This window comes from Poeciliopsis prolifica, unplaced genomic scaffold (assembly GCF_027474105.1).
Source record: "Poeciliopsis prolifica strain line A6 unplaced genomic scaffold, Auburn_PproV2 SCAFFOLD016, whole genome shotgun sequence".
Classification (NCBI taxonomy): Eukaryota; Metazoa; Chordata; class Actinopteri; order Cyprinodontiformes; family Poeciliidae; genus Poeciliopsis; species Poeciliopsis prolifica.
The window spans coordinates 3,555,215-3,575,667 of record NW_026562391.1 but is presented as its reverse complement, the minus strand read 5'-3'; the positions used below and the strand labels follow the sequence as shown (position 1 = coordinate 3,575,667).

At 40.4% G+C, this 20,453-nt stretch overlaps 1 protein-coding gene across 5 annotated transcripts in view; it reads left to right on the top strand.

Annotated features, from left to right (window-relative positions):
- The window catches only part of crebbpa (CREB binding protein a), a 36,086-nt gene that overhangs the window by 11,521 nt on the left and 4,112 nt on the right, over nt 1-20,453 (top strand). Inside the window, exons 3-30 of one of the 5 annotated variants that reach the window (XM_055040908.1) lie at nt 1,463-1,642; nt 2,561-2,819; nt 4,919-5,032; nt 5,602-5,871; nt 6,545-6,644; nt 6,806-6,943; nt 7,022-7,139; nt 7,258-7,429; nt 7,594-7,656; nt 8,302-8,414; nt 9,265-9,471; nt 9,743-10,051; nt 11,467-11,646; nt 12,071-12,242; nt 12,758-12,876; nt 12,974-13,213; nt 14,022-14,110; nt 14,756-14,836; nt 15,059-15,115; nt 15,794-15,871; nt 15,961-16,028; nt 16,249-16,399; nt 17,202-17,348; nt 18,145-18,258; nt 18,369-18,534; nt 18,638-18,805; nt 19,184-19,345; nt 19,787-20,068. In XM_055040908.1, coding sequence (XP_054896883.1) covers nt 1,463-1,642; nt 2,561-2,819; nt 4,919-5,032; nt 5,602-5,871; nt 6,545-6,644; nt 6,806-6,943; nt 7,022-7,139; nt 7,258-7,429; nt 7,594-7,656; nt 8,302-8,414; nt 9,265-9,471; nt 9,743-10,051; nt 11,467-11,646; nt 12,071-12,242; nt 12,758-12,876; nt 12,974-13,213; nt 14,022-14,110; nt 14,756-14,836; nt 15,059-15,115; nt 15,794-15,871; nt 15,961-16,028; nt 16,249-16,399; nt 17,202-17,348; nt 18,145-18,258; nt 18,369-18,534; nt 18,638-18,805; nt 19,184-19,345; nt 19,787-20,068 — 4,317 coding nt within the window. Of the gene's footprint in view, nt 1-1,462; nt 1,643-2,560; nt 2,820-4,918; nt 5,033-5,601; nt 5,872-6,544; nt 6,645-6,805; nt 6,944-7,021; nt 7,140-7,257; nt 7,430-7,593; nt 7,657-8,301; nt 8,415-9,264; nt 9,472-9,739; nt 10,052-11,466; nt 11,647-12,070; nt 12,243-12,757; nt 12,877-12,973; nt 13,214-14,021; nt 14,111-14,755; nt 14,837-15,058; nt 15,116-15,793; nt 15,872-15,960; nt 16,029-16,248; nt 16,400-17,201; nt 17,349-18,144; nt 18,259-18,368; nt 18,535-18,637; nt 18,806-19,183; nt 19,346-19,786; nt 20,069-20,453 lie in introns of all 5 variants that reach the window. The other 4 variants (XM_055040907.1, XM_055040910.1, XM_055040909.1 and 1 more) reach the window with 4 other exon arrangements.

The following is a 20,453-nucleotide window of genomic DNA, read 5'->3' as shown; positions in this document are numbered from 1 at the left end:
AATAAAAGCTGAACATTTTTCAAAGTGTCGCGTCACAAAGTTTCCCGTCAGTGAACGGAGAGGCAGCGACGTCGCACAAGCACAAATTTATCACCAGTTGGCAGGATGATGTTGGTTTTCAGCACTTAAGTTTGTCATTATGGAGGTTAAGGCTGTAGAGAGCAGTGTGCTATTCTTGACTGCAGTACACCTTCTTCCACACCCCTCGGGTTATTTCTACCTTTTATGTCTCCAGTTTTTTTCTGGTTTAAATTTGATTCAAAGTGGTGTTAAAAATGTCTTAAAGTCTGACGTTTTACTTGCCAAAATGTGCAGGTAGCATTTTTTATTTTTTTTTTTTTACTTTAGTGGCCTTTATTTGAAAGTGCTAAGGCAGGAAAGTGAGAAAAGAGCGAGAGGGAAGACAAGCAGCCGGGAATCGAACCTGCGACAGCCGCATCGAGGACTGAGGCTTCTTTATGTGGGTTGTGCTTAACCCCTGTGTCACCACAGCACCCCTAATCACTGGTCTTTAAAAAAAAATTGGACCTGCCAGTACTGGCTTTTAAATTTTCTTTTATTATTTTTTTGGTGCCAAATGTAACGACACTGTTTAAGTTGGCAAACAGTGGTGTGTTTGTTGTTAACCACGCACATGGCGCCTGTGGGCTGAGTCTGTCAGTTTATAAAAAACTTGTCTCTACCTATTAGTTTTTTAAAAAATACATTTTTCTTGGTGACATAAATCTTAGATTATGCATTTATATCAGTCTATTATGAGTTACATTTTTTCAATTACATTGAATAGAATTTAAGTTTGGGATGCAAATGTAGATGATTACATAAATAAAATTGTTGAAAAATTCCAGTGTAGAAATCTCAAACAAAAAAAAAAAGTCCATAAGTTTCATTTGGAAAAGCCTAAAAGGAGAACATGAACTACAGGAAGATGTTCAACAACCGACTCAACTAAGCATTTTCTAATAGATCTTAAAAACTCCAGCCACGCTGCTAATGTTTTTGCGGTTTTCATCTGATGGAATCGCTCCAAACCCGTCTGTTAACTTCCTGACGCACAGAGGAAGAAGGAGGGGGGAGGAGGAAGAGCAACGCGTGGCGATTCAATTGTGAAAAGTCAATTCCAGTCATGCCAACAGCTTCAGTCACGCTGAGCTGTCGCGGCGCCCGAGCATCTCTGGACTAATTTTGGCCTAAACGAGGACAATTACTTTGGCACGGCTACGCTAGCGCTCGTTCTGGCGTGTGTGACAACTTGTAATGACAAATGGTGGTTGGTGGGGCAGCGGAAAACGGTTATTACCCCAAGGACCCGAGCCAGAGTGAATGTGTGTGTTTAAACTGATAAATGTGAATATTTGTTGCTCAGAAAGAAGTGAACCGTTTAAAAAAAAAAAGTAGCTTATATCAGAAGGTAAACGGTGTTAAATAATATCGTCTTCTGTGTCTTGCGTGTCGTCTTTAGATGGGCCTGGGTAGCAATGGAAGTCCGTTTAGGGCTCAGCCTTATGGTCAGGGTGCTGCTGGACCGGGCCAGCAGCTAAATCCTCAGCAGCAGCTCCAGAACAAAGCTGCCCTTGCCAGCAGCCTGCCACCATTCCCCAATGAGCTCAAAGGGGCCGCTGTCACTAGCGGGCCAAATATGGTTGGTCCTTTTTTTTTTTTTTTTAAATAGACTCACATTTTTTTGCTTTTAAACACAGCATTTATGTTATTTATATTTTAGAGTGATTAAATAAAAAAAAAGTAAGCCTGTAAAAGTGATTATTAAAATTGTGGTAAAGAATTTGAGTTTATCTAACTTTTATGGAAGTTCTCCTAAGGGGAAAAAAAAAGTCTAGCCTACCTTTAAAAAAACAACAAAAACAACAAAAAGCAGCGTGAGCTATAATGGAGTGGTTTACATTAGAGTGTATTCACGTGTTGGAATGGCCCTGTCAAAGTTTAGAGCCAAATGTAATTGATAATCTGTCATAAAACTAAAATAAATGGAGTTAAGTCGCCCTTCTTCCAATTTGAAATTCAAATAAAATGAGCAGAATGTTCAGTTGCCAGAAAACTGAAGAAACTGGAAATGAAACAGAAACGTGGTTCCAAAGAGGCCAAATATAAACACACACCACACTTTTCAGACTTCTACCGACTATAAACCCTGATGTTATACTTCATCATTGTGTATACTGATGAATGCATAGATATTCATTTTGACCATTCCGAATACAAAACAAAGATTTCACAATCATGCTAAAAAATAAATGACCAAAGCAATTTAGCCTTTTGTTTTTAAACTGAAAAGCAGAAATAGTTCCTGGTGCTTGTAAAATTATATGACATCATGAAAGGTGTTAAAAGGTGATGATTGATAACCACCTGCTAAACAATCATGTCTGGAATAATACGGTGGATAAATAATGTGGTCTCGTTGGTAAAATGTCATCCTCTCTGATTATCTGTAACCGACCCGAGTCCAGGTAACGGCACCATCGTAAAACATGTAAAGATGTGGATTTTTACCGTAATTCGCAAAATTGTTGACATTAGTTTTACTCTCCTGTGCCCTCAGCAGCCTCCACAGCAGCAGGCAGGGATGCTCCCGCTGGCCAACAGCGGAGGCGTGGCGGTGCCTTCGGCGGGGCCAACAGCTGACCCCGAGAAGCGCAAGCTGATCCAGCAGCAGCTGGTCCTGCTGCTTCACGCACACAAGTGCCAGAGAAGAGAGCAGGCCAACGGCGAGGTGAGACAGTGCGCCCTGCCCCACTGCCGCACCATGAAGAACGTCCTGAACCACATGACCCACTGCCAGGCCGGCAAGTCCTGCCAAGGTAGGTTGCAGCGGTGACAGGACGCGGCAAAGTGAAATCAATACCGACCAGATGTTTCTTGAACGCACCGTTTTGTTAGCCTGGGTTTGATGTCACAAAGTGGAGAGTCGGGGTTTGTACGGGTCGCTTGAAATCCTGGAAAATTCTCGAATTTGTAATAGGTGTTTTCAAGGTCTGATTTCTGGTTGATGTTTTTGAACATGCAGCTTTGTTTTCATGAGAAGTCTAAAGTTGAAGCCAGATATTTGAATTGTAACATTTTCTGAAGTTAAACCAGATTAAACTTGTTTTGTTTTGGGTTGGTCAGAATTATCAAAATTATTTCTATTTGCTTAAAACCAAAAAACTTTTTTTTCTGATCAGTCAGATGGCTAGGGTGTGTAAAAGAGACATTTCAAAACATCACACTGTGCTGTATTTTACTTTACATTGTCCCTGCCGTACAATACTATCGCGAGATATTAATAATAATAGTGATAAATAATATTATTAAAATAGTAAATTAGAACCTTGGTCTTTAGTTCAATTGTATTGTTTTTATTTCCAAAGCTTGATGTGGGAAAAACTGATCTTGAAGATGCTTGAAAAGTCCTTGAATTTTACTGTTTTAAAGGTCTATAAACCCTGAAGAGTTTATAAAAGCCACAAAGAAAAGTCTGGTACACTTATTGGAAATATAGTTTATTTACTCGGTAGGATGGCGCCTAATAACCACAGTAGCTCGTGACACGTACCTGGAGGCGCCGTTATTATGCACCAAGTTATGTCCGTAAATTCATACTGAGCAGGAATCTGTCACAAAAATGTTTGTAGCGTTCTCATGTCTTGTCTGATTTCTATAAAATTTTATGTCAATTAAAGCTGAAAAAACTGCAGATGCTTTGATACGTGAGATATGTTTTCAACCTGGATATTAATCTCTTAAAGGTTTGTTTTCCGCCAAGATTCGAGAGGATTGTTCAAATTTCTCTTAACTTAATTTTACGTAATTGCCACATTTTGTTACATAACTTAAGAAATACTTTGTTCTATTTGTTAGGAATCGTGCGAAGTTCAGTGGAAGACCAAAAAAAGTTAGTCTGGGTTTTTCTCGTGTATTGAACTTTGGGAAATTCCATCGGCTGCGGAGCGCCACAGTAAAATGAAAACGACTCAATCACTCGTAGTCTTCTTTTTTTTTTTATCCCTCCGCGTGTCTGCTTTTCTCCACACGCACACCCGTGTGGAGAAACAAGAGCTCCACTGGTTGACAATTACGCTCAAGTGTATCAGGATGCAACACCGAAAAACACGCAAACGTTTCCCAAACGCAGAACAGAACATAAAAACCCAAAACAGAACATTCAGTCCATCGCAGTTTTATGCTTTCAGGCTTGACGTTTATTTTGCAATTATGAACAAGTGTTCGCCTGAATATGAGCGGCGGTTGATTAGCTAATTCAAACTCCTGCTCCACTAATGGGCCAAACAAATTGCCTTCCGGGGGTTACATTTGTCTTTACGGATCTATTTTTTGTGTATTTGCCGAATGGTAAAGATGTGCTCCAAAGGGCTGCAACTAACGATTATTCTGTCGATCATTCTGACGATTAATCGGATGCAAAACCTGGAATATTCTGCAGATTTTTCATCTATGCCAGGATGTTTTTTTGTTTTTTAATCCAGTATTACACAAAAATAAGCAAATAGTTCAACTCCTCTATTTAAATAAGAAAATGAACAGTTGGGCTAAAGTTCAATAAACGGTATTGCTTTAGTGAATATGGTGCTACTTACTCATGCCTCCTTTCCTTTATAGGAAAGGAAGCATCTGCGGTGAAAAAAGAAATGCTTCTAAAAGGTTCAATAATTGGTGCAAAAAGTTGACATTTTAGGTGTTTTTGGTCGAGTACAGTTTCCGACAAAAGTTTTCTTTGTCCAAAATGAAAAATGTTTTTTTTTTGACAGTTTTGAATGTGCGGTGTCCTTTCAGCAAATGTCCGTTTTTGAGACCATATGCTCCAGTTGGTGATCAATCGATTACTAAATAAGTTGACAATCATTATAGTAGTCTGATCAATCGTTTCATGTCTAATGTTGCACCTCTTATTTGTGTGCAGTGGCTCACTGTGCGTCGTCCAGACAGATCATCTCCCATTGGAAAAACTGCACACGACACGACTGTCCGGTCTGCCTCCCGCTGAAGAATGCGAGCGACAAGCGAACCCAGCAGCGTGAGTCAAACTGCCCTCAGACTGTTGTCATGGTGTTTTCTTTCAATTTTTTATTTTTTATTTTTTTTTTTTTATTGTGACCAACAGGCACCAAACACAAAAAGCTGTGGACGTTACAGTCAGAAAGAGCCAGTTGGGTAGATCTAGACTGGGAATTTAACTCCTGAGTTGTTTACAGCTCCACAGTTTCTCCCTGGAGCTGCTTCCCGTTCTGTTTTGATTTTTAGGTCTCTCTTGTAAATATTGCTGTAATATTTTACGACCCATGATCATTTTCCCTGCCCCTGACTAATTAGAGCAGTCGCTTAAACTTTGCTCGTTTTCTTTCCACTCTTTAGTCAGCATCTTTCCAGTGTTTATCTGTCTCTCCTTGGCTTGCTTGGTGGAGAACATGATGTATGATTTTGTGCTTCTTGCATACAGAGAGGTCCTTTGTGTTTTCTGCTTACTTCCTCTTTTCTAGTCGAGGAGCTTTTCGTCCGTTTAAACTCGATAAGTGATCCTCATCTCCTGTCCCCCAAAGCGCCTGTTCGGAACATTTGGACTAACTTCTTTATCCCTCTCCGCAGCTCTGCTGAGTTCCCCAAACACAGGCCTTCAGAATCCCATGTCTACAGTTGGAATGGGTCAGCCCAGTGCTCCCACTATCAATACCTCAGCCCCCATTGACCCCAGCTCCATGCAGAGAGCCTACGCAGCGCTCGGTCTGCCCTACAGCAGCCAGGCTGCTGGACAAGCTGCAGCTCAGCAGGCTCCAGGACAAGCGGCCGGAGCTCAGAACTCGCAGGCCCAGCAACAACAGCAGCTTCCTCAGCAGATGAGACCCATCAACACCATCGGTAATGACAGCCTGGCATATTTTAAATAAAAATTAAAAAACGGAAGAAAAAGAGAAAACCTCAGGCTCAGATGATTAATCAGATAAAAATTTGGCACATTCTGCAGATGTTTTCATTAATTACCCAAATCGCTTTTTTACTGAAGGACATCAAAATTGCCAATAAACACATAATTGAGCTTCTTCGGAAATATTACCTAAAATGCAATAACGCAGCATTATTTTAGTTTAACCTTCCAGTTACCTGCTGACGTCTTCTTCCTCTGTTGAAGTTGGAATTGAAAGTTGGACCGTTTTCATAGAAAATACTTTTTATCTTCTTAAAAGATACAAACCTTTTGTGCTTCCTTTGACTTGATATCCAGCTGCTGCATCTCTGAGTGTTCCTGGAAAGTCTGGGGTCATTTTAATAAAAATAAAACCACTTCAGCAAACGTTTCGTACAATCTTTTCTTTACGTCCCTTTGGATAAAATATAACAATAGACGATTGACTGTAGTTCCAGTAATATTTAAAAATTAAGTGTTTCTTCTATACAAATGTATTTATTTATTAAAGTGTTAAAAATGCAGGCCGTTCAAAATAAAATATTAAATAAAATGTGCAAAAATATGTTTGAACTGTTAATATTTGAGGCAGTTGTCGTATTATTGTTATTTTTTCGGTGTGAGCAGGTAACCAGATGACTCTTGGAGGTGGAACGATGGGCGTGGCGACTTCAGAACAGACAAACCTGCACACAGACTCCCTTTCCAACACGCTCAACACTAACAAGTCAGTCTCTATCTCCTTTGAGAAAACCATAAAACGCATTCCAGTTACTCTTCGCAGATATGTGCTGTTGTGTTACCCAATCTATTAAAAGAAGTCATATTTGTAGAGTCTAATCGGTGTTTTTTTTTTTTTTTATTGTTATTCTCTTCCTCCACCTCCAGTCAGCTGCTGTCAGACGGCTCCGCTGTAGGCCAGATGGGCAGCCTGCCCACAGCAGCGCCCGTCTCTTCCGCAGGCGCCAGGAAGGCCTGGCATGAGCACGTCACTCAGGATCTGCGCAATCACCTCGTACACAAGCTGTAAGTGTCGGGCCTCGTCTTCAGAGAGGAGAGCCGGAGGTCATCCATCGCTTTAACATTGTGCTTCTTACTCTGCAGGGTACAAGCCATATTCCCCACCCCGGACCCGGCTGCTTTGAAGGACAGGCGAATGGAGAATCTGGTGGCCTATGCCAGAAAAGTTGAGGGGGACATGTACGAGTCGGCGAACAGCCGGGTAAGATGGCCAAACCGGTGGCTGACTTCAGTTATTTTAGCAGCATCAGTTAATGTGTGCGGTGTGAGATCTTAAAACTCCAGCGCCGTAGCGACGTCTTACTTTGTTTTGCTTTCAGGACGAGTATTATCACTTCCTGGCTGAGAAAATTTACAAAATCCAGAAAGAACTGGAAGAGAAGAGACGTTCAAGGCTCCAGAAGCAGATCATCAGCCAGGCGCCCATAGCTGGCCAGGGGACGCAACAACCTGGCCTTCCCCAGCCCAATGCATTGGGGCCCAGGCTGCAGAGTGAGTACTGGTGCCACAACATGTCAGCTGCAGGAGGCTGGTTACTGTCGTACATAATCCTTCCTCGTCTGAAAATTGAGAGGAATACCTTTCTTATTTTTAATGTGTGAATTTAAACAATATATTTGTTCATTTGATGAATACATTTTCTGTTTGTTGCACAGATGGACCCGTTTCTCTCCCGAACATGCCAAATCAGATCATGAACCGCATTCAGGTTCCTCAAGGTACCAATTCAATGTTAAAGATGCATTTACTCTCACACTATGTAATAATGTAATAAAACCAGTCTTCAACTTGTCATAAAACATCACTAAAACCGCATCGTGTAATAATTGATTCAAAATGTAATAAATGCATCTTGTAATACTGTCTGCAGCGTAAGTAATAACTTTTATTAGCATTTTGCACCGCTTGTTACAAATTGGGGAAGTAGCTCTATTTTTAGAAGCGATAAAGTATTAAATGGTCACAGACCGCTGTGTGTTCATTCTAATCATTATGCTTCTAATAACAATCATAGTATAGATTCCCTGCATTTAGATTGAAACTTTGGCCAACAAATCAAGAACTTTTGGTCATTTAGTTGCCTTTTCAAACTCGTTAGCAAAACCCTCAGTATTAATCTACATGCCATTTAAAGTAAAACAATTCAAAATGTTTTTATTACCTTTTGCATCCATTATTCAGATTTAGTGATGTTTTATTGCATTTTAAAACTCAATTTTATTACATAATGCGGCGCAGTAAAATGGAAAATGTTGTCTTAAAAGCCTTAAAATTGTCTCGTTTTCTGTTTGGCTGCACTGTGTTTGTATTCCTCTTCACGCGTTTGATTGTTGCCGAAGATTTTGCCCGCTTGTTTGTCACAGGTATGAACCAGTTCAACCACATGACTCTATCCAACGCCCAGACGTCGATGGGACCCCGAGCAGCTTCTCCTATGACCCACCCGCAGCAAATGAACATCAGCTCTGTCCCAGCGGTAAGAACCACGCAGGGAGACTGTCTTGGAGCATTTAGTTTTTATGTACAATAAAAACGAGAAAAAAAAATTCAGTAATTTGATAAATTAAGTAACATGATAAATTAAAACTCGATAATTTCCATCGTCATGATTTGTTGTTTTTTATTTCTTTTTCTCTCTCTTTCTACCAAAACTAGATGATAAAAGTCTTAAGTTTGTTGTTTTGGTCTCAACTGGCCCTTATTTTGAAGGACAGTTTTGCTTACAAATGCCTCAAAGTTAATTGTATTTGTTTATTTATTTTGGATATTTAAAATATCTCCCAGTGTTAAACGTTCATTAGAATTTAAAGTTTACTGATCTTTTAGAATGTGCTCCTGAATTATTATTTTTCCATCACCGTAATTTTACTTAAAAATAGTCTCAAGACAACAATGTTACCGTGTATCGCATTAACTTCTGGTACAATTTAGCATCCAGCAAAATGTGTTATCTTGACAGGCCTACCCTTGGTTGCTTATTTCTTGAAGATAAATATTTTCAATGCAGTTGAATTTTATTTTGGACGTTTAAGTCTTTAGATATTTTGTCCGTAAATCACTTTACTTGCAAGTTTTTTTTAATTGTCTAATGAATTAGAAAAAAATTACTGTTCTTAAAAAAAAAACTGCAAAATTTGTTGAATATATTGATGGTTTTTACAAAGGCTTGTGACACCAAATTTGGATAAGCATTCCATCCCAAGTCTAAAAATATATTTGGCATGTCAAAGCTTATAAATGGGTGTTTATGGTTTTAAATTAGTCCTGGTGAAACTCGTGATGTCTCTCTTGTAATGTTCCTGTAATCTTGTGCTCTGGCCCCGCAGGTGGGGATGTCTCCCTCCAGGATGCCCCAGGCACAGGGCATTATGCCTGGACACAGCAACATGGTGGGCCAGACGCCCAGTCAGGGACAGTTCCTGCCTCAGACCCATTTCACACCCGGATCCGGTGCCGTTTCTGTGTCCAGTGCCATGAACGTTACCGTGGGTCCGGGCATGGGCCAGCCTCCTGCGCAGGCTCCCGTCACTCAGGTGAGAAGCAGGATGTGGCGTTGTAGTGAACTGATATCATGACTAATTTGACATTTTAACCTTTTCTAAAGGCGTCATAACGTCACATTAATTTCAGATTATTCCCTAAACCAAAATAAAAGTAATTTATGTTTTCAAATGATCACACCATCAGAGTGCGCTCTCTAAACCCTGTGTTGTTCGCGGTGTTGTCCATTTGACATGTTGTGCGTTTGTCTGCTTATCTTGTGTTTTTGTCCGTCTTGCTCTGTGTGTCCTTTTTCTCCAGCAGCAGCAGCAACCGAACGCTAACCTCCCCATGAACGCACTGGGGCCCCCACTGGGCCCTCAGCTAGCCTCCTCCCAAACCCCCTTGCACTCCACACCTCCGCCCGCCGCTTCCTCGGCCTCCGCGGCTGGGGCGGCCACTAACCTGCCGCACCCCCAGTCCTCCAGCCGCAGCTCCACTCCCACCCTCCCCGGCCCCGTCCCGGCCCCAGCACAGGGGGCCGTACCGCCCTGCCCCTCACAGCCACAACCCCAGGCGGAGCTCCCTGCAGCGGGACAAACGCAGCCCCCGCCTCAGCCCCCTACCACGCCGGTGAGACAGAGTCCCTCCGCATGTGCCGTCAAATTTTTGACCCTCGCCTTCCATCCCTCTGAATGCCATCTACCCACCCACCCTTCCCATTCATGTCCACCTTTCTGATAACTGCATCCTCACCATCGCAAAGGGAATTTCACACATTTTGTTTTAAGGGAGCAATGTTTGGACACAAGAGCCTTGTTTGTGTCATTAGCTGCAACCCTGCATGCAAGAAAAGCGAGTGGGCTGGGGGGTTGATCATTGAGATAGATTACTGGATTGGACATCACATCATTGCTATGCATTGAGTTGAGAATATCGCTGGTCGGGAAAACGACATAATCATGCAAATAATCTGAAAAAGGGGCACATTCTTTTGCTATTAACTGTCTGAACCACAACTAAAAAGCAAGGTTGAAGCATGGTGTCCACACAGCCTTACAAAATTGTAAATTTATGGATCTAAAAGTAAGTCCTTAAAATGTCTTAAATTTATTGGAAAAAATAAGTGAGCAGGTCCTAAATGTTGTTGTGGCAGGACTATTAAAACTCATATACTTGATCATTTCCTTTTTACTCGCAGGAATTTACTGCTACGCAAAACTTTGAGGCATTTGGAGACATTTTCATTCCGTTTTGTGACTTGAGCCGACTACCGCTAACTCGAAGCTGCCCTATCTAGCTAGCTTCAAAGTTGGTGCAAACATAGCTAGCTTTAGTCTTGTTAGCTAGCTAGTTAGGGTAAGCCTAACCGGCTTTTTTATGTCTGTCACAGGTAAGTGCAAATGTATCGCCAGCTGGCTGACCGGTGTTCATCTTAGCCTTTGGCTTGCGTCTCTTGCAAACCTGTGCAATTTAATTGTGATTTTTCTTTGTACATTTCTGTCTCTTAACGGGTTTAAATTCCACTCACAGTTGTCTTAAAAGTTCTCAAAAATCTTAAATTTGTGTTGGAGAAGCTTGGACAAACCCTGTCCAAGGGTATCTCACTCATCAGGCCAATAAAAAACATATACTTAAAAAAACAAAAATCAAGAAAATAGAAAATAAGTCAATTATGCTGGCTTGACTTTGACAACCTCAACATGTACCAGTGCTGCAGAGTTCGGTTTGTTTCGGCCACTTATTAAAAATCCCCAAATAAACATAAATAAACTGGAAAGCTAAAACTGTGACGGACTGAACATTTCCTACTTTTATCGTAGTTGTTCGTCACCAGATTAACGCTCATCCCACATCGGAACGACAAGGTGTTGTCACCATGTTGTGACTCAATGCATAGTGATGCCGCCTGCAGGTGTTGGTCGCTAGCTACCGCGGCTAATAGGCACAGTCCTATCCAGTAACATATATCGATGGGCCTGACACTGCTTTGAAAAGCTTCATATTTCCCCTTCCTTCATCATCTCCTTCGTCTTTTCTCGTCTCAGCTCTCTCAGCCGGGGGCCAGTTTGGATAACAGAGTGCCCACGCCTGCCTCCGCCGCCAGCGCTGACCTGCACTCGCAGCACGTCGGAGCCGACCTGCCCGCCCAGGATCTCAAAGCAGAAACGCAAACAGACCAACAGGAGTTTGAAGCTGCTGGTGGGAAAATTGAACCCAAGACAGAGGTGAGTTTGAGTAGCGTGTCTAATACTTTTTTTAAAGTATTGGCTTAAAAGTGATAGGATAGTGATGGCATAATAAAGCAAGCACGCCCTATAAAAGATCAATCAACTTTTATTTTTCACAGAAATCTAACTCTGGAACTGGAATATATTTTAAATATTCAAAAGTTACAAACAAAACAGCCGGAACCACAAATTAACAACAAACGTAAATAATGAAATCTTTCTCCTTTCATAAAAAGGTTGAGTTGAGATCAGACTAAAGTTTTTTTTTTTTTTTTTTTTTTTTTTAATGTCATTCAGTCTTTGGTAAAAGAACAGACACAAGAAACAAGCAATTATGCAACTGGAAACGATTGTGCTGTCATGCATGTAATTGATTTGTAACTTATTGCAACAGGTTTACCGATTGTTCTCTCGACTGCAGGCTGAGAACGACTCGGCCTCAGCTTCAGTGAAGAAGGAGGAGCCTGAGGAAAAGCCAGAGCCAATGGAGGTGGAGGAGAAAAAGCCAGAAATGAAGACAGAACCCAAAGAGGAGGAGGAGAACGGAACTAACGGCACGACCTCCTCGTCTCCTTCCCAGTCACGGCGGAAAAGTGAGTCTCGTGCATCCGAGGCTGATGTATGTAGGAAAATTTTCAAGGACTTTCACTCCCAACTGGGCCTTTAATTATTTGTTCTCCATCTTTATACTGATGTTCCACCTGCCTATTTTTACTACATCCATTTCAAAATAAGCCCTCGCTTGAAAATTACTTGAGTATGCAGAGATTCTACATTGTGGAAAAGTCTTAAAGTTTGGAATTGGATTCAAGTATTTTCCATGTCTAGATAAGAAGAAGATTCCCAAAACATATTTCATGTCTCCTGTCAACATGTTTTTTTCTTTTTCTTCTTGCTATTAAAATCCATCCAAAGCAAATTCTGATAGTTTTCTTTTTTAAATTTATCAGGTGCAGCATTGTAGCCAAAGCTGTAATGCTCCACCCGTGAAAATGACTCTGCTTGGCTTCTTTTTTGACGCTTACCCTATTCTGAGTTTCTATACTGTCGGTCAGGACAGAAAATGTTTGTATTTCCAAAGCCTAACTTATCGTGTTGCTCATTTCAGTATTCAAGCCTGAGGAGTTGCGGCAGGCTCTGATGCCGACTCTGGAGTCTCTGTACAGGCAAGACCCAGAGTCATTGCCGTTCAGACAGCCGGTAGACCCCATGCTCCTCGGGATCCCGGTACGACTCACAGAAACTCCCTCCATGTCCGGTGCTATTAGTGGACACACGGTGCCACTTTGACTTTTGTATTATTTTCCTTCCCATGTGACTCTAGGACTACTTCGATATTGTTAAGAACCCCATAGATCTGTCCACGATAAAGCGCAAGCTAGACACGGGACAGTACCAAGAGCCCTGGCAGTATGTGGACGACGTGTGGCTGATGTTCAACAATGCCTGGCTTTACAACCGCAAGACGTCCCGCGTCTACAAGTACTGCTCTAAGCTGGCGGAGGTATTCGAGTCCGAGATTGACCCCGTCATGCAGGGTCTGGGATACTGCTGCGGGAGGAAGGTAAGATGGACATTCATCCAGGGGTTAGATTAATTTTGTAAAAAAATTTTTTTTTTTTTTTTTTTTTATCTCATCCGCACTTAATACAGTTAATTTTACATGAAAATCTTCTTCCTCTTACTATAAAAAGAACTACCTGACATCCCAGCAATAATAATATTTAAATATAGTTAGCACTCAATGCAGACTTAAGATATAGAACTTGTTTTATTAATAAAAAATGATATTTTGTATTAATAAATATTTGAGTTGATTGATATTTTAAATGAGTTTCTATTTTTAGCACTTTGAGATTTTGATGTAAAGAGAATTATACCTTTTTATTATACAAGTTTGTGGAAGTGCTCCACAAACTGCTAGTTTGTTTGTTTTTGCTTTGTTTTGATACGACTTGTTGATAAATTTGTCGATTTATAGATTTCAGTGTGGGGAAAAACAAAACACTGTTTTAAAACAGTTCTTACATCAAAACTGTTGTGAAAATGGATGTGTGGCATAAATGGTGAAACAACAAAACATGAGAGAATTTGGAAAAATACAGATTTGTGATTGGCTTAAAAATGCCTTGTTCCAGTATGAAATGTACATACTGGATTGCATTTGTACTGCTCTGATTTCTCGGTGCTTTGTTTGAGAATTAGCATGACTGGGGTTTGATACAAACAGTTTTTCTGTGCAATTCTTTGCGCTGTTCCTCCAGCATATAAAGAATTGCATGCAAAAAGTCCCAAAGTTGAACAATCGTTTTTAATGCTTCCGATTGAAAACGCTTGCTGATAAATTTATGAGCCGCTTTTTGTTTCCGCAGTATGAGTTCTCCCCTCAAACTCTCTGTTGCTATGGCAAGCAGCTCTGCACCATACCTACCGGAGGCACCTACTACAGCTACCAAAACAGGTACGTCTGCTCCGTGTTTCTTTTTCCCCTAGAATGTTTTACTGTGTCTCAAATCCAAACACCATGAAAAATTCTAACTTGTATCTGCAGGTTTACTTCATATTAAATTTCGGCGTTTAAACAGGCTTATCCATGCTTTGCAACCAGGTTCTGTTGGACTGAGATGTCAGATGAGCTGTTTCTTTTGCAACAATCAGAAAATAATCTTAGTTTAAAGCTGCAAACATCTTCACCCATCATTACCTGCTGCCTAGCAGCTGAAATGTGGCACATCATCGCGCACATTTTGGATTTCTTCCTCCCCCTGCTGCATGATTAGCGCAACTACAACCGTTTTTTTTTTTTTTTTTTTTTCCCCTTCTTCTCACTTGCACAATTCACTTAGAGCGAGCAGCAGCATTAGAGAGACTGCATCAGACTCTGGCAGCACAGCTCATTTACACTCTCAATGGGAGCTGCAGGATTCCCCGCTGTCTTTCAGAAAACATAAAAACACGCTGCATTTGGTGCACAGCTCACTTGGGGAGCCACAAACAAGTAGCAGAACATCAAATTGTCTGGGTTCCAAAGATGTGCGTACCGCACGACGACCTTTTTTAGGTTGGAGTTGCATTGAGAGCATGGATGTGTTTTATTCCCCTTCAGGTATCATTTCTGTGAAAAATGCTTCAATGAGATCCAGGGAGACAGTGTGACGTTAGGAGAAGATCCCGCACAGCCGCAGACGTGAGTGAACGCTAAATTAATTCAGGCACCGAAGCAGCCAATGCCCGAATTTGTGTTTTTTGTTGTGTTTTCATTCAATTAGATTTACAACTTTTAATACGAAGAGTTATTTCACATGTAAAAGTTTCTTTAAATGTAAGAAATAATTTATATTTACTTGAGCCATTGTGTTATGATGGTAATAAACTTTTTTTTTTGGCCTCGTTTTTGTTAATTCTTCAGAATGATATCAAAAGACCAGTTTGAACGCAGGAAGAATGATGTTCTTGACCCTGAACCGTAAGTAAAACAAGTTTTTTCATTATTTTCCTAGAGCTGCTGTCTTTAAAATGAAATTCAGTTTTTGTCGGTTTCCCTGCACATCCTTTTCCCGAGAACGTCATTTAAATCAAAGTTTCCCTTCACACACATCAACCTTAGGTTTTTTCCTGTCGTTTATATTATGTATTAAGTGTCTTTAATTTGTCAAAGTTCTCCCCGAGTGTGTCCCCTATTGTATGTGATCTCATATTTTTTTAGCAAAACTTTCGCAACATTTATTTGTTCTCAGTTATATAGTTCTAGCTGAGGAATTCAGGTGATTTTCTTTTTGTTTTTTTTGTTTGTTTTTTTAAACATTGTAAAAAAACACTTTGCTTTTCATAAAACTTAGTGTTTGTGGGCCATTGATGTTGGCAAACTTTTCAAAGTATTTGAATCAGATTTTATTTGTGACTTTACTCGCATCGATCTGAAACCAAAGATATTAAGTTGTCTTAATTTTTTTTTTTCAAAAGTGGTCTTAAATTGACCATGGATTCCTGAGGGCTTTTGATTCTCGATCTTTTCAATGGACTCTGTAGTCATTAGTAACCTTTTATGAAATGAAGCCAAATTTTTCCAGGACCACCACAAGAACCTTTATCTAAAACTTCAGATTAAAGATGTTTAATTTCTGTTGTTTCTTTTGTCATCCAGATTTGTTGAATGTAAAGACTGTGGACGCAAAATGCACCAGATCTGTGTTTTACACTACGAGGTTATTTGGCCGTCAGGGTGAGAAGTTTCTTCTTGTGTATTTTTTCTGTATTTAAATCTCTTATTTCTGTTCAGATAAACAAAGTGACACTTTTAATACCCTTCAGATTCATCTGTGACAACTGTTTGAAGAAAAGTGCAAAATCACGGAAAGAAAACAAGTTCACTGCTAAAAGTAAGCACACCCTACTCATAGCCGTAATGTTTTGTTTTTTCTTCTGCACTTTCATTAAGATTATTGCACTAATACTAAAGACCACATCTTCATGTATCTGTGCTACTTTTAAAGGCGACTGAATTTTTGAAGTCTAGATAAAATTTCTTCCTTCTTTGCAATCTGAATAAGTGCCAGAGTTGATTTTAAAATGTTGCTTGAATGTGCTGCTTCGCTGCAGGGTTACAGTCCACCCGACTGGGAATGTACATAGAGGACCGTGTGAATAAATACTTGAAGAGGCAGAACCATCCGGAGGCCGGGGAAGTGTTTGTGCGAGTGGTAGCAAGCTCCGACAAAACGGTGGAAGTGAAACCCGGCATGAAAGCCAGGTGAGCTCGGAACGGGTCGGCCGACCAACCTCAACCCGGTTTAAGAAACGGGTTGTGTTCATCTCTGACTCGACAGACTAACTGTACAACTTCATGTTGCACAAAATGGGTTTGACTCTCTACTACTGCAAGTCTACTTCGCTCATTCCCCCCTGAAAGGAACACAATCCTTGATTGAACAGCTTGGTATCATCAGGTTTACTGATTAATCATGTTTCCTCCTTATTGATTAAAGTCACATGACCTTTCAGTTCTACTTTGTGCTGCTGAGTGACATTGTTACCTCTTCAGGAGCTCCTTCCTTATTTCTGTGTAACAGAGCTCCTATATATTCTTGAAAGGTTTCTATGTCATAATAAAGAATGAAAGAGTCCAGATTTCTTCATTTCCAAAACCTAAAGCATTCAAATTAGATTTTCTTAAAAAAACTTTTAAATATTTGATATATTTTTAAATGCCATCCTTCATCTTTCATTTTCTACCATTGCAATTTTTTATAAGCGAGCAATCAAATCAATCAATTTATTTTTACCACTAAAATAAATTGATTCTTTCTTTGCCACTATGTGCTTTTTGATAGTTTTTCTTTATTTTTTTAACAAGATTTGTGGTTCACAATAGTAAACATTGCTTCTTAATTTTAGAAACAATTACTCAAAAGCTTCAAAAAACAATCTTTGTGTGCCAGAGGACTCCCTTTAAAGTGTGTGAAATTATACTTCCTAAGAGGGCAACATATACACCATCTCCATCATCTTTTTGTGTACATTTTGAATATTTCTTTATGTTCCTTTCATGTCAGGTTCGTGGACACGGGTGAGATGCCTGAAACCTTTCCCTACAGAACCAAAGCACTTTTTGCATTTGAGGAGATCGATGGTGTGGATGTTTGCTTCTTCGGCATGCACGTGCAGGAGTACGGCTCCGAATGCCCATTTCCTAACACCAGGTTGGTTTGTTTATGCACATATAGACGAATCCAAATTAACAATGAATGAGTTTCAGTTCAAAAAGTAAATATACATGGATTCAAAAGTAAATATATGTATAACCCGGGGTTATACATTTCAGTAGTTTTTCAGAATTTTTTTGTGATGCATTTATTAGAAAATTTAGGCCAATATTGATGTGAGATATTAGTATAGCTTTTGTGACTGAAAACTGATATTTACCAATATTAATTGAATATTACCCTTTTGACGCTTTAAAAACAAAACAACCACCACATAGAAACATTGATTTCGGTGGAATTTGTGAACTGCAGCTGACGCATAACACCCAGATGTAACCAGGACATAAAAAAATAAAACTGGTGTCAGAATCTCCCTTGGAGAGACAAAGGATGTTCAGTTTTCTAAAGTTTTTTTTACATCAAGGTCCCAGAGACTAGAAGAAGAGTGGAGAGGCGCCATGGTGATCATGTCATTCGCTGGTGTTGGTCCACTTTGTTTTCATCAAGCCTAAAATCAATGCAGCATTTTAACAGGATGTTATGATGCACTTTATGCTTTGTGGAGAGGCTGTTTTCATTCTCTAGCAGGGCTGGGGACCTACCTGTCCAAACCGCCAAATACTCAAAATATTTCTAAACTAAAGTTTGGGTTTTTATTCTCTCTCAGCAATAATCATCAGCATAAATTTGTGAAATGCATCACTCTGTTGGATAAATTATCTTGTGCTCAAATGATCTTCACCTCTAATTGACTTAATCTGTTAACTTGACATTGTTATTTCCATCTTTGCAGACGGGTCTACATATCATACCTCGACAGTATTCACTTCTTCCGACCCAGAGTTCTACGAACAGCAGTGTACCATGAAATTCTCATTGGCTATCTTGAGTATGTCAAAAAACTTGGGTAAGTCCTACATTTTTTTTTTTTTTTTGACAAAATTGATAGAATAAATAAAAACTGTTTCCTGCCGGAGCTGCTTAGTGATGCGAGCTTTGCTCTGTGCGGTTCTGAAGTTACACGCAGGGCCACATCTGGGCGTGTCCGCCCAGCGAGGGAGACGACTACATCTTCCACTGCCATCCTCCAGAGCAGAAGATCCCCAAACCGAAGAGACTGCAGGAGTGGTACAGGAAAATGCTGGACAAAGCTTTTGCTGAGAGGATCTTGCACGACTACAAGGTAGGTAAAGGTTCTTGGAGAGGACGACGCTAATGGCAACACTTTATGTCAAAATCATCATTTATTTTATGATTGATCCAAATTCCCTACGTCTTTTCTGCAGGACATCTTCAAACAGGCGACTGAGGACCGGCTGACCAGCGCCAATGAGATGCCGTACTTCGAAGGAGACTTCTGGCCCAACGTTTTGGAGGAAAGCATTAAGGAGCTGGAGCAGGAGGAAGAGGAGAGGAAGAAGGAGGAAACCACTGCAGCCACGGAAACTCCAGAGGTACCGTCGTTCAGTGAGAAATTTACAAATATTTGAAACTAAATCACTTAAGTTTCTCTTTTGAATTGATAAAATTAGGGCTACAAGTAATGATTATTTTAGTTATTGATTGATCTATAGACTATTCTGACAATCGGTTAAAGAAAATTTGGTACGTTCTGCAAATACTTCTTATAAACCTATATTAGAAATATAGCAATAAAATTGGAGTAAACAAATTCCTCCTTTTAAAAAGGAAAAGAAAACTGCCTAAAATGCCTTAAAATGTGATGGTTAATGCGTCAAACCAGGAACATCAGTGATCAAGAGAGTAATGGTGGCATGGAGAGGTTTTTGTGATCAAAGTCTGTCCTCTAACATCTAAATGTCGTCCCTCAGGGTACCCCGAGTGACAGCAAAAACGCCAAGAAGAAGAACAACAAGAAGACGAATAAAAACAAGAGCAGCGTGAGCCGAGCCAACAAGAAGAAGCCCGGGATGCCGAACGTAGCGAATGACCTGTCCCAGAAGCTGTACGCCACCATGGAGAAGCACAAAGAGGTCAGCTTGTTCTTAAAATGTTCTCTTACGCAGAATTACGTTAGACAAATCTGACTGGACTTGAGCCAGTCAGATTCAGAAGGACTGTCTTCTGAGATAGTCCATGGAAGTTGTAAATTTGGGGAGCGGGAGGGTTTAGGTGAACTGGCTGGCAGCTCAGCGAGTCGTCTCCAAGCATAAAACAGAAAGTTCAGCGAAAAGAAAATTTGTGATATTATGTCGTAACTTACCTTTTAATTTACATATTTTTTTATTAATCTTCAGCATTCGTAGCATTTTTTTATTTTATTAGCCTTTTCAAATTAAATTACTGAAAACATTCCCTAATATAAACTAAGTAAAGACTCCAGCTGACGGCACTGTGCCTTTAAATGGCAAGTCTGTACTGTTTTGGCTTGATTTCCTTCTTTTTCTTTACGGATATTTTGTCTTTACTTTTAGGTGTTCTTTGTGATCCATCTTCACTCTGGCCCCCTGGCCAACACCTTGCCGCCCATCGTCGACCCGGACCCCCTGATCTCCTGCGACTTGATGGACGGCCGGGACGCCTTCCTGACCTTAGCGAGGGACAAACACTGGGAGTTCAGCTCCCTGAGGAGGTGCAAGTGGAGCACCATGTGCATGCTGGTGGAGCTGCACAACCAGGGACAAGATCGCTTCGTCTACACTTGCAACGAGTGCAAGCACCACGTGGAGACACGCTGGCACTGCACTGTGTGTGAGGTGGGTTACTCTTTTGGTTGTTTCTTTACCTGTTGTTTCAAAAGGCGTTCACTGAAAGCAGGATTCTGTCTGAGGTTAACTAACATGCTTCTAACATGCTTCTGTTAGTTAATAAAACACAGAATGGCTTAGAACCAAAACATTTTTATGTTCTGACTACACAGGAACCAAACATGCATTCAACTTCTAAGCACCATAAATCTGGAACAAACTTCCAGAAAACTACAAAACTGCTGAAACACCGACTTCCTTCAGATTAAGGCTGAAAACTCACTTGTTTAGAGTTGATTTAGATCAAAAACAAATTGGAACATTGATATATTTGATGATTACTCTTGATTATTTTGATGATGGCATTTGACAAAATGTGATGTTTCCTTGCTTC